The following is a 12974-nucleotide window of genomic DNA, read 5'->3' on the forward strand; positions in this document are numbered from 1 at the left end:
AATCAGGCTCAAGAGAGACATTCCCATTCCAGAAAGATGAAACTGGAAAGAAGGAAGGGGTGAAGGGCCCTAAGCAAGTCCAAAATCTAGCAAGGTAAATTCCATCAGATCTTAACACTTGAGAATGACCCTCTTCAGCTTAATATTTTGTCCCTGGGGCCCACTGGGGTGGCCCATCACCCTCCTAAGGCTCTGTGGCCTGGCCCTGCCAATGGAACCAGGCCCACTGAAACCAAGGCAGGGGACCATCCTCTGAACCCAGTGAGGAAGCAGCCTCGCCCCTGAGCCTGTGGTAGGAGTGATGATCCTGAATCACCTTTGGAGTCACTCTTCTCTTTTCCTGAAGGATAATGCATGTTCACAGCATTCCCTCATTTTACAATACTTTCTCTGTTTCCTTTAGTCTCAGCTGACAGTGTTTCTACTGGTATAATCCCATCTTTATTCCTGGCTTCTGATGAGAGGACCGATTCCATCCCTGGTTCACACCTATGCTAATCTCCTTATCAAACGGCTGTCAGTCACCGGTTGGTGTTCTCTTTAGTACATGCTTCCTCATTTTTTTGCAATATGGATAAGCTGAGAATTTTTCAAATCTTCGAGTTCTGGTTACCTTTTGCTTAACAATTCCTTCTTCAATTCCTCTCTTTTCTTCATTTTAAAATAGAGAATAAGGAGGACTCAAGCTGTACCTTTCATAGTTTGCTTAGAAATCTCTTCGGCTAAAAAATCCAATTTCATTGCTTGCAAGTTCTACCTTCCACAAAACACTAGAACAGAAACATAATCCCACAACGTTCTTTGCCATTTTACTACAGAGATCACCTTTTCTTCATTGTTCAAATACATGTTCCTTGTTTTCTCATTTATAGCTATGAATTTTGGAGGGAACATATTCAGTCTATAATACTTCTAACACAATGTTGCAACCATGCACAATCATGAATTTCCACTGTTTGAAAATCAACCCAAGAATCATTTCTTCTCATGCATGAGTGGTTCTGTGAGCAGTAACCAGACCTTTGATTAAAAGGTCTACGGTCAATGCCAATTTATAAGGTACTCTTAGTCTCAATGATTGAAACATTGAGTTAAAAAAAAAAAAAACCGGCTGGCTGGATTAGGTACAATGGAGCTTCAGCAATCTGAACATCTCACACAATGTGTCACTGTGAATAGACAAGTTTCCCAGAAGACCAAGATGAGAGTTAACTCTGCTTTTGTGGCTTCTGTGTCTTTCTCCTTGCTTATGACTATCAGCTATCACCCTCCATTGATGTTCACATGACAACGGTATAGCAGCTCTTTCTCTGACATAAAATATGTTACTTCTGGACTCTGGGAGGAATTGAAGTCAATAATTAAATTTTTTAAGAACTGTTAGTATATGCAGGCTCTGAAAATGAGAGCCTGAGGTTGTCTTGGGAGCTTGCCACACCACGGACCCTAATGAACCAACCCTTCCAAAAGTCCCTAACTTGTGCAGTGCTGGCTTCTGAAATCTGGGCTGGGGCTTTGACTTGCTCTAAGAAGCGGATGCAATGCAAGGTACTGGTTGAATTCCAGGCCTAAGCCTTCACAGGCCTGAGAACTTCTGCTTAGGAGCCCTGAGACGCGGTAGTACACTAATGAAGAATCTACTCCCCAGAGGGGGAAGAAGAGAATCACAGAATAACCTGGACAGGAGAGCAGCCCAATCCCAGTTGACTCACCGCATTACTGCAATCACACAGGGAGCATCAGCCAGACCAGCCAGAGAACTGCCCAGCTGAGCCCTGCCCACAGAACTATGAGAAATAAAAAGTAATGTTGTCCAAACTAGTAAGTTTTGGGGTATTTTAACAGCAACAGATAAAAGAGGTGTTCTTTGGGACATGTGGCAAACAGAAAGTTAAAAAGGTTTGACCAGACAAAGGCTCATACCTACTTACTGCTGTGGTAATAAGGCAGAGGTTTGTTTGCTGACTGCTTGAATGAAAGAACTCATGGGGCTAAGGAACGACTGCAGAGTGGGACCCAGCCATCTCTGACAGTGCTCTTCATCCCTTCCTGTCCAGCCCTAAAGCTATGATTTAAATGAGATAGAATAATGTGTACAAAAATAGCTAGCACTCAGCTTGGCTCACAGTAAGCAGTCAAAAAATGCTTAAAAATTTCACTCATGCATTCTTAAAGCAGTGAACATGAACATGTATGTTTCTGGGCACCATGGTGAAATGGTTAAGATCACCCTGGAACCAGCCTGGCCTCAAACCCTACCTCCCACAATTAGAAACTGTATGGCCGTAGACCACCTACGTAACCCCTCCAAGCCTCAGTTTCCTCATCTGAAAATGAGGAAGACATGCCTGCCTTGCAGGACTGCTGTGACGATTAAATGACTTACATGTTAAGAGTTTAGAAGGTGCCCAGCATATGGCAAGGACTATGTCACTGCTAACTGGTAAGGTTTCCATTGCTGTTGCTTTGTTCTGCCACTTGGACTCAGTCAGTCAATTGTACTAGCGGCTATGCTCTAATAGTCACAATATTTACCTTTAAAGATTTCAAAACTGAGAAATCATTAAACGTCATTTCAAGTCTCTTTTCTCCTGGGTTTCTCCCCATATATAGTCAGATCAAAATCTCGTAACTGGGGACTTCCCTGGTGGTCCAGTGGCTAGGACTTCATGCTCCCAATACAGGGGACCCAGACTCTACCCCTGGTCAGAGAACCAGATCCCACATGCCAAAACTAAGAGTTCGAATGCCATGACTAAGAAAAATTCTGCATGCCACAACTAAGGATACTGCATGCCACAATGAAGATCAAAGATTCCTCGTGCCACAATTAAGACCTGGCACAGTCAAATAAATATTTTACAAATTCTTAAAAAAAAAAAAAATAGTGTTTGGTGAAATCCTGGAAAAGTTAGCAACTCACTGTGAGAATGTGGCCAGGAAAACATGTGAAGCATGTATGTAGAATTACAATGTGCTGAAACCCCAGGATGCTGTGGATGGGGATGGGGTGTGATGCACAGGAAGATGCTGGTTCCTTGAGCCTCAAGTATGGCCCTAACCTAGGGCTTGGGGCCCTCAACTATAAAAGGGTGACACCCCCACAGCACCTGCCCCCACCCCAATGGCAGCAAGGAGGGGAAAGGGAGACATCTGAAAAGCCCTGTTAACCCCTGCAGCACTGCGCAAAGGTTAAAGTGTCTTAATCTACTTTAGTATTTCACTTTGCACAACAGCACCTTTTCCGTTTCTGAAAGTTTTCAAATAAGCCCCCAAAAGCCATTCCAGCCAACAAGCAAGGCTCCTAAAAGTAACTTTTATGACAGTGAAGGAGACATGGATTTTCTTTAAGACACTAAAGAGGAGGTATTCTTCTGACTGTTTTCAAAAATACATACCTCAGCTGACTCTACAAAACCGCCTGAAAACAAAGCAACAAAAGAATTGGCCATCACTCTGCACCTCAGCCCAACAGGTGGAACTGGGGGAGGAACTTACATAACAGAAGGTGGACCCTCCTGATTCCTGATTTTGATGACCCGCTATTCTGCTCCCGGGGACCTGCTCTTTGTCTATGCCAACTCCCCTTTCCCTCCTGTCTTTTTCTACACTACAAAAGAGCTCAGAAGTTCTATTTCTGGCCCAGTGACTCTTCCAGCCACTGCTGGGTGTAAACCAGATTTAGCCTAAGGCTCGGCAGGTGACAGGCCCACTCAGGCCAGCAGGGAGAGATGGACGCCAAATCTGTCCCAGATCTCATAGCCTGACTGTCTCATGAGCAGCCAGGCCCACCTGAGGGTTCTGTGAGTGAAGACGCCTCTCCTTCCTTGGCCATCTTTCAGCCCCACAACCAGGGTCTCCACACAAGGGACAAGGGGCTCCTATGAGAGCGGGAGAAGAGGAAAACCAATGGTCCTGAGGAGTCAGAAGGAAGATACGGGGCCAGCCCCAGGCCACCTTCTGTCCCCGGGGGAGCTGGGGAAAGAGGCTTCAAGCTTAGCCAGGATGGACCAGGCAGCTGCCAGTCATGGTGAGGACAACCCTGGGGCGTCTATGATAAGCCCTGGGCCACACAGAACACCCAGGCCTGCCTCCCGGGTGCGGGTCGCCCCTGGCCGGTGCACCCACGTGGTAAGGAACCAGCATCACCCACAACTGTCTGAACATACCACAGCACGCATCCTGGGGCCGTTTTGTGTCCCCTCCCCGCTCCCACCCTGGCCCAGCAGGCAGAGCAAGCCGTGTTGAAGCATGGAAGCCCCTGGAGGGAGTCAGTCCCACTGCATGGACGACTTAAAGTGAGAAGTCGCCCTTCCCTTTCCACCTCTGCAGGTGGGCTTCACACAGCTACGGCCGAGCCAAAACTCAAAACCGTGGCAGGCTCGCTACGGGCCAGTGTCCTAGCTACTGACATTTACAGAGTTCCAAATGTCACTTATCTCTCTGCAACCAGGGCTGGATTTCTCTCCACCCTCCTGATTTGGGCCAAACCTGTCCCTTCCTGAGACAGATGTGGGGTTGGGCTTTATTGCTGTGACTGTCTGAAGTGCCCTCATCTTGGGTTCCCACCCATTCCAAGGCCCGTGTCAGCAACTGTCCACTGGTCTGTCTCCAAGGAGTTTTGGGACAAAACTTGAGAGGCTGCGACCCTGTGCCTCTGGAGCTCTGCCCACAGCAGACATTTAATACAAGCCTGCTGGTCATCCTCCAATGTAAAATACGGGGGAACATTCCTGTTTGAGATGAATAAGCAGCAGTGACTTACTTGCCTTCAGAGCCCCAAGGGCACCCACAAAGGACTCAATACACCTGGCTCTGCAGTGCCAAGCATGGGAATCAGACACCGATTCCCTCCAAGGATTGGTCAAGGTGGCACAGTCCTTGACTGCTAAACCACCCAGCCCTGGGTGGTATGAGCTGAGCCAGAGGAATGACAGATCCGTGCCAATACCGAGATGGTTTGGCAGTGTAACTGACTCCAAACCAGAGTTAGGCCACCTCCCCCAGCCCCAGCCAAAACCATGACAAAGCCCATTGTTCTGATCCCCGCTAAGGTGCCCTTGCCATCTCGGCTGCACTGCAGCATCACGGCAATGGCAGCTACCATCAACAAAGCACATACACATGCCAAGCAGACACACACATTGACATACACTGCCCGAGGAGGCAGGAGAGCCCTGTGAGAAGACAGTGTCAGATGTCTCAGACTGTCCTCTCACCTGTAACCACCGGGGTGCCAACCGTGTGCCATGCTCTAGGTCAGGCACTGGGGATGCAAAGAAGAGCAAAATACAGCACCTGTCCTCAGGAGCCCACAGTTTGTAGAAGAAAACAAAAATAGGCCAATGACACAAAGTGAGAAATGCTATAATGAGGACATTAACTCAGGCCTGGCTTCATAGGATCTGGTAGATTCTAAACAAAGCTAGCCATGTTCTTTTGTATAAATTACTTAAAATCCCTAAAGCCCTGTTTCCTCATCTGAAATATAGACGAGCTCTATGAAGACAATCTATATGATGTGCTTATCTCAAGGTAAACAAAAACAAAGCAGAACAAAATACTGAATACAAAAAATAATGATTACTCTTTTTAGTTAATCACAAATAATTAGATTTCGTGTATAGGTTTCAAATACGACATCTTAAAGTATTTCTAGTTTTTTCTCATGTATACATTTTCAACTCTTACAAGTTTAGAGTCTCTAACCTACACCTGATTCTTTACTGGAAGGTCACTAGGATGACCATACAATTTATTGCCCAAATCAGGAAACCTCTGAGAGTGGGGGAGAAAGGAATGATTAATAATTCCACTGGGACAACACAGTAAACCAGATGTACCATTATGAACAAAACTGTTGATCACTCCATCACTCACAGGCTGATTTCGGGGGCAGGGTCAGCAGCCATCACAAAAGCTTCCTTACTCCATCATTCTTAAGAGCTGTGAACAATTTTGGAAACTGGCCCAACAAAACTCCAATCTGGAAGACAGCCAGTCCCTGTGACATGCCATCCAGAATTCAGGAAAGTCAATGTACATGAATTTCCCCCTCCACACACACACATACACACACAGCTCCTCCCAAAACCTGAAAAAAAAAAGTCAGACCCTGGTCTTGCTCTTGGCACCTGGCAACATCCCCCACTTGTTGTAGACTTAACTGTCTTCTAGCGAAACAGTAGCGGTCCTTTCCGCCCCCGGAAGAGCCCCCTCACCTCAGGTGTCCCAGGCTGTAGAAGCGGGACTCGCCGTCGGTCGAGCGGACCACCTGCAGCGTGAACATGGGCTGCAGCTGCCTGAGTTCCAGCAGGACGACGGCCAGGTAGTGGATGAAGAGGAGCGCGTCCACGAGAGAAACGGCATATTGCACGATACCCTGGTAATTTCGGTCCCGCGAGTCCAAAATGCGGACCCCGTAAAAAAGCCAATAGGAGACCACGAAGAGAAAGATGAGGACCAACAGGAGTGCACGGAACACGAAGATCCGCGGCATGTCAGCTCTCTGCTTGCGGAAAAACAGCGCCCAGGTCCCGATGAGCAGAATGAGGAGCTTGAACGCCACGGAGATGAAGAGTCCCTCGCAGATGGTGCCGCAAGGCTCCAGCTCGTCCCGCCACAAGATGGGGGGCAGCAGGATGAAGGCGATGGGGGTGAGGAAGACCAGGAGTCCGAGCACTGCAGCCACGGTGAGCCCCAGGTAGCGCCTACAGTCCAGCCCCACGCTGTCCTCCATGTCCTTGCTGATGCGGGCGATGTCCTCCTGTGAGATGCTGTGCTCCGACGTGCCAGTGATGGCCGTGGTGGTCTCGCCCCAGTTGTCATCCTGATCGGGAGAGAACAGTGAGGACAGACGGCCACATGGCACATGGCGTGTTAGAGCCACAGAGCCCGCAGACACACGGGGGACGGGAGGGCCCACCTTCTTCAACCACAGTCCACACGTGTGGGCTTCCTGGGAAATGAAGCCTGATACACACATGGGCTTTCTGGGAAACGAAGGCTTCACCCTTTAAATAGAGGAATTTTTAAACTATGGCAATTTTCCTTTAAGTTTTGCAAACTATACCATACATTTACCTTTTCCAACCGAGAAAACATAACTTGACCTGTTTGTGGGTGATTTATTACTACAACAGTGACTATCATCCACTGTGCTGGAATTCCAGAGAGGCTCGGTGATAGACAATCGGCTGTTAGAAAATCGTGTGCAAGTTTGCCTACAGCCCAGGGAGAAAACCTTCTGCATTTCCTTCTTGATTCACGACTGGGCCATAAAGGCTTACAGAGTCCATCTGTCGGAAGTGGGGAGTAATAATAGCAGTCTGGGCCCTCCAGGACCTCTGAGGAGTGAAGACCTTGCACAGGAGGGAACTGACATGGTTATGTACACATCAAAGCCCGCCTGTAGTTGGTACACACATTTTTAAAAACCGCCACAATGTTTTTAAGACCCATTTAATAAGTATCAAGCACTCTCTGATATTTCTCATTGAACAAGCAAAACAGATTCAATTATCGATGGCCCAGACAGCTCAAAACTTCCTTCTTAAACACGAGTTCCTGTGACAAATTGAGCATCAAAGGTATAAAAATACTGAGATTGAGACTTCCCTGCTGGTCCAGTGGCTAAGACTCTATGCTCCCAATGCAGGAGGCCCAGGTTCGATCCCTGGTCAGGAAACTAGATCCCACATGCCACAACTAAAGATCACGCAGGCCGCGGCAAAGATAGAAGATCCATGTGCTGCAACTAAGACCCAGTGCAGCCAAATAAGTAAATAAATAAAAATAAACTTTACAAAATACCAAGATTACTAGAATGTGTGTCTTTTACTATCTTGCTTTCTCTTGCTTTTTAAAGTTTGTGATTATTTGGAGCAATTGTCTCCTCACTTAACATGATCTACTTTTCAGGTTTTTAAACAGTTTTGCTATTTCTCTGGCAAAGACGACTCCGTTCCAAAGCAACGACAGAGCAAGAAGACGATGAAAAGCCACACTGGGTCCAAAGGGGTCTGCCTCAGAAATTTTTGTGTATGATTTAAGTTGGAAAAAACAGTCAGATATGGTGGTAAGCTGGGTGAAATTAATGCATAAGATACCAATTTCAAAAAATCTAGTCTAAGTTAATAGCTGAATCAGCAGGCTAGAGATCTCACAGCTAAACAATAACCTCAAATCTAGCAACAATAAATAAATATGATTTAAAAGCATAGGCTACAGAAAGAAACAGTAGTGGTGGCAATAAAGATCTGAACCTATGAACAAATAGTTCTTTGACTCAGAAAGTTACAAGTATCATGTACTAAGAAGTTGTTATTTAAGATAACAGCCAGAAGCAACCATTATTCTCTCATTGCTGGTGGAAGTACAAATGGTATAGACACTCTTGAAAACTGGTCTGGTAGTTTCATACAAATGTGACTTTACACTTAACTGGATAGCCCCAGTAATTCCACTTCCAGGTTTTTACCCCAAATAAATGAAAACATATGTCCACAAAAAGATTTGTACAAGAATGTTCTTAACAGTTTTATTTTCATAATAGCCCCAAATGATGCAGCTCAAATGTCTATCCATAGGAAGAAGAATGGATAACAAATTGTGGTATATGCATACACTAGAACACTATTGCTGAAATACAGCAAAACATGGATAAATCTCAAAGTTATGATGCTGAGTGAAAAAAGGTCCAAAACAAAATATGCTTCCAATTATATTAAATTCTAAAACAGGCAAAACTAATCTATAGCGATTGAATCAAAGCAAGGCTTGCCTTGGAGGGGGCTGGGGGCAGGGATTGACTGGGAAAACATGAGAACTTTCTAGAGTGATAGAAATATACATTTTAATAGCAGGGTGGGCGGGTTATATGGACTTATTCAGCTGTTACAACTTATTGAATTATACACTTAAGATCTGTTTATATCTCTGGGTAAATTTACTTCAATTCTATAAAAAGAAAAAAATCACAAGCATGGGACAAAATGGCTCCACATTCAAAGATGGAAAACTTGCTTTAACCTAAGGTGAGTCTGTTGTTGTTTAGTTGTGACCCCATAGACTGTAGCCCACCAAGCTCCTCTGTCCATGGGATTTTCCAGGCAAGAATACTACAGTGGGTTGCCATTTCCTTCTCCAGGGGATATTCCTAACCCAGGGATCAAACCTGCATCTCCTGCATTGGAGGTGAATTCTTTACCACTGAGCCACCTGAGAAGCCAAAAGTTTAGTAAAATAAGTTATTTTGTTACACTCTCAGTGAAGGCAAATACTGGATTCCATGTTTTGCACTGGGCCTAATATTCAGTCGATGATCAGTACTGAAATAATGATCACTAGTGTTGTGGTTATTTGGTTGACGTTGCTGATTTAGTTACTCATCCTTTTTCCTGCCAAAGAGTTGCTAACTAAATCCCCTGTCCATTTTAAGAATGTGTGCACACTTGTGCCCCAAAATGAAGATGTCCAAGGTCTTCCCAAACTTGAGATTCTCAGAATAGAAAGGATCTCAGACCCTCTAACTCAATCCCCTAGATTTTCAATAAAGAAAACGAGGCCCAGAAAGGTTGGACATGCCCAAAGTCACATAGGTGCTGAGGAGTATAGCCTCCAAATGCCCATTTCAGTGCTTTTCCCTGGTGTAAACACCAACTCTTCCTAATGTAACTTTAGAGTAAGATGTAGACATGACAGATGAACTCCCTTCACAGTAGGCCACCAGCACCTGTGAATTCATCCAAGAAGAAACTGACCCCTGGAGCACTTAGGGGTGGTACAGTCTTAGGACTAGCCCAGTCATTTCACCACTCCTCTGGCCCTCTGGCTCTCCATCCCTGTATCTGTCCCAGACCAAGGCAGGAAGTGCAAGAGTCAGGACTAGAGTCATTCACTTATCACCGAACAAACGCCACATTCAACCACAACTGCAGCTTTGGCTTCTAACAGCATCTCGTGTGCTCTGAAGAATTCCAATTTCAGTCCATATATCTGCTTACCAATGCATATCTGTCTGTACTTTTAAGAACATACAGATATATGGTTATCTGTATCTTTATAGCTGTGCGGGCACCCATTCGTTTACTTGGGGCCAAGGCTGGACACGCATATACTTCAAGAGAGTGTGCAAACACGTTTCTGAGTATAACTCAGACGTTTATTCAGACCAACTGGACTGTGAGACAGTTGGAACCCAGAGAGAAGAACACAGTGTTTTTTTTTTTAATTAATAAATAGACAATACTTTAAAACTGGGTTATTTGGGGACTTCCCTGGCAGTCCAGCAGGTAAGACCTCGCCTTCCAACGCAAGAGGTGCAGCTCTGACCCCTGTTTCAGGAGCTTGGATCCTATATGCCTTGCGGCCAAAAAACCAAAACATAAAACAGAAACAGCATTGAGACAAATTCAATAAAAAAAACTTTAAAAATAGTCCACATAAAAAAAAAATTTGGGTGATTTCACACTAAATCCTAATTTCCAGCTTTTCTTAAATATTGCAAGACCCAGGAACACTAAATTCCTGCATTCTTGCACAGTGATAAGCATTCAGAGCTGAGAAGCTGCCACTTTTTTGACAGAAGAAATACATTTTCCAGGTGCCAGACTCCATCACTCCATGATACAGCCCTGACACTGATGTACCACACAGATTACTAGCCAAGCTAGCCTGGTAGATTTTTGCCTCTTCTGTGTAACCCAGGGCCTACTTTATTCACTTATATTTCCCTATCAGGCATCTAAGTGTGTGGCCTCGGGTTTGGTGAGGCTCCGTCTGGGCTGTCCTAACCTCTCTGCTCCTCTTCCCAACATGACTCAGGGGCTCTGGAGAGCGAGCTTCCTGCTCTTCTATACTGTTCTGCTTTGGAATGAGTCTCCAGAGCCCAAGCCTGCAACTCTCCCTTCCCTGTCCTGTCATCAGCCCTGGCTGGCTTCTTTTCAACACCATTCCAAGCAAGCCAACCAATCACACTTCAGAATAATCCTCAAGCTGGCCAATCATAGGACAGGCTGTTCTTAGACCAACAAGAAACCACGGGACATAGATAAACTAATTAACATGCTAGAAAAATAAAGATAAAAACCCAAGAGAACCTATGGCAACAAGACTTAGGAAAACATTTACAGAAAAGAAGCCTGATCAAGCGGCAGTGTACTTACAGACTGCCTTTGATCCTTACCTGAGCTTCCTCTGTCCGAGCAGAATCATTTGCCAACAGGGGCTCTCCAGTGGGAGCTTGAATGGTGACAGATTTTTCTGACCCCCTGCCATCTTTATTCCGGGGTGACTTGTGCCTCTCTCTATTTCTTTCCCTGAAAAAACATGAAAGATAATCAGCTAGCACATTTATATCATGTTAATTAACCCTCATCAAAACATGTTATGAATTTCATCTTGAATTTAAGAAAATTCTGCAGACACACACACACACATACTGTGCCAATCCCCACCCACTGCCACCCCCACTGTGAGGAATAAGTTGATCTTTATTCCCTACTTACTATTTTCTTTCGGGCACTCTCAGACCCAAAACAAAGACTGTCACTCCTTCTCTCTCAACAGTGGTCATATTTTTTCAAAGTCTAATATTGTGAATTTTAGAATGTCTGTAGATAAGGCACATTTCACTGTAAGATTACTGATTTGATTATAATTTACCTAAACTTATTTTCTAGGACATTATTTTATTGGGACAACACAGCAAAATACTTAAGCTTCGGTCTGCCCAAAAAAAAATCTGGGACACATTGTCAGCCCTACACCTTTGGACAAGAGAAGAAAGGAGATTCTAACCAAGAGAATCACTTATTTCTCTTTCCTACAAATTCGAAACTAAAAGTCATTTTCATAGGTTCTAGATGAACTCAAGGCACCCACAGAAACAGACAAAAGCTAGGACAAATGACACCAAGACATACACACATGTGCGTGTGTGAGGGGTGTGTGTGTGTGTGTGTGTGTGTGTGTGTTCTCTAAGGAAAGCAGGCTGCTGAATCATTTTACCCCAGATAAATTTCCTGAGTGGTCTTCGAGGGTGATTAGGAAAGCACTCTGCTCTGGGTCAATGCTGAAATTACGAAAGAATTAACCACTGTGCAAGTCATGACCTGGGCACTGACCATCTGTGAAGACTGGTACCCCCAAGCCCAACTGTGAACAGTCCACCCAGGAGCCCCACCAAGGGAGCCCCTCAGTGACCAAGAATAAGTTCCCTCAACCTCTGTCCTACAGGTCGCCCTGATGTCAGCCCCCCTTTCTTTACCCAGGTGTCCTCCTCCCCAAGGTTTCCAGGTAGAACAGAAGCATCGCACACACACACACACTGCAGAGACAGACAGTCAGATTTTGGTTCTGTCCCTATTTGATGTGCGAGCTTGCACAAATTCAACCTGCCAACTAAGGAAAGTGTCTCACGAGTGGCTCAATGGGTGAAGTCATGAGCCCCTGCATTCGGTGACCTTGAACACACCCTGAAGGGAGTGCAGGGCAGAGAGTAGGAATGAGACCATCTATGCTCTGGGAAAACTGGCAGGACAGGACTTCAGACAAGATATGTCCAGGAGAAAGTTTTATGAACCCAATTTCTCACATCTTTTCATACTTAGAAAAGCACTAAATTCATTAAGAGACCATTTGCTCCTCGTGACTAGCAGCAACTTTCTACCAAGATGTGGGCTTAATTGCATGTACCTGCTTCGTCAAGTCACATATATGCTCACCCTCCTCCCCCCCTCTTTTCGCAGCAGTTCCTCAGAGCTATCTGAGATGCTGTTTATTATGCTTTAGTTCTCAGGAAGTCCCAAATAAAAGTGAACTCATGGTTCCCATGCTGTGTGTTTTATTTTAATCAACAAACCTCTGAAAACCTGTTTTACCATCTATGAAATGGGGATAATAATCACACCACATAGATATAAGGATGTGAAATAATACATAGTAGCAATAATGTTAACAAAAGCTATAATTAT

General features: G+C 45.1%; 1 protein-coding gene across 2 annotated transcripts in view; it reads right to left on the reverse strand.

The window, feature by feature from the left end:
* The window catches only part of VANGL1 (VANGL planar cell polarity protein 1), a 54350-nt gene that overhangs the window by 23955 nt on the left and 17421 nt on the right, over positions 1-12974 (reverse strand). For both annotated transcript variants that reach the window (XM_070467253.1, XM_020900927.2), the window contains exons 3-4: positions 11186-11318; positions 6222-6829 (exon numbers count right to left, since the gene is read on the reverse strand). In XM_070467253.1, coding sequence (XP_070323354.1) covers positions 6222-6829; positions 11186-11318 — 741 coding nt within the window. The remainder of the gene's footprint in view (positions 1-6221; positions 6830-11185; positions 11319-12974) is intronic.

Source organism: Odocoileus virginianus, chromosome 5 (genome assembly GCF_023699985.2).
Source record: "Odocoileus virginianus isolate 20LAN1187 ecotype Illinois chromosome 5, Ovbor_1.2, whole genome shotgun sequence".
Taxonomy (NCBI): Eukaryota; Metazoa; Chordata; class Mammalia; order Artiodactyla; family Cervidae; genus Odocoileus; species Odocoileus virginianus.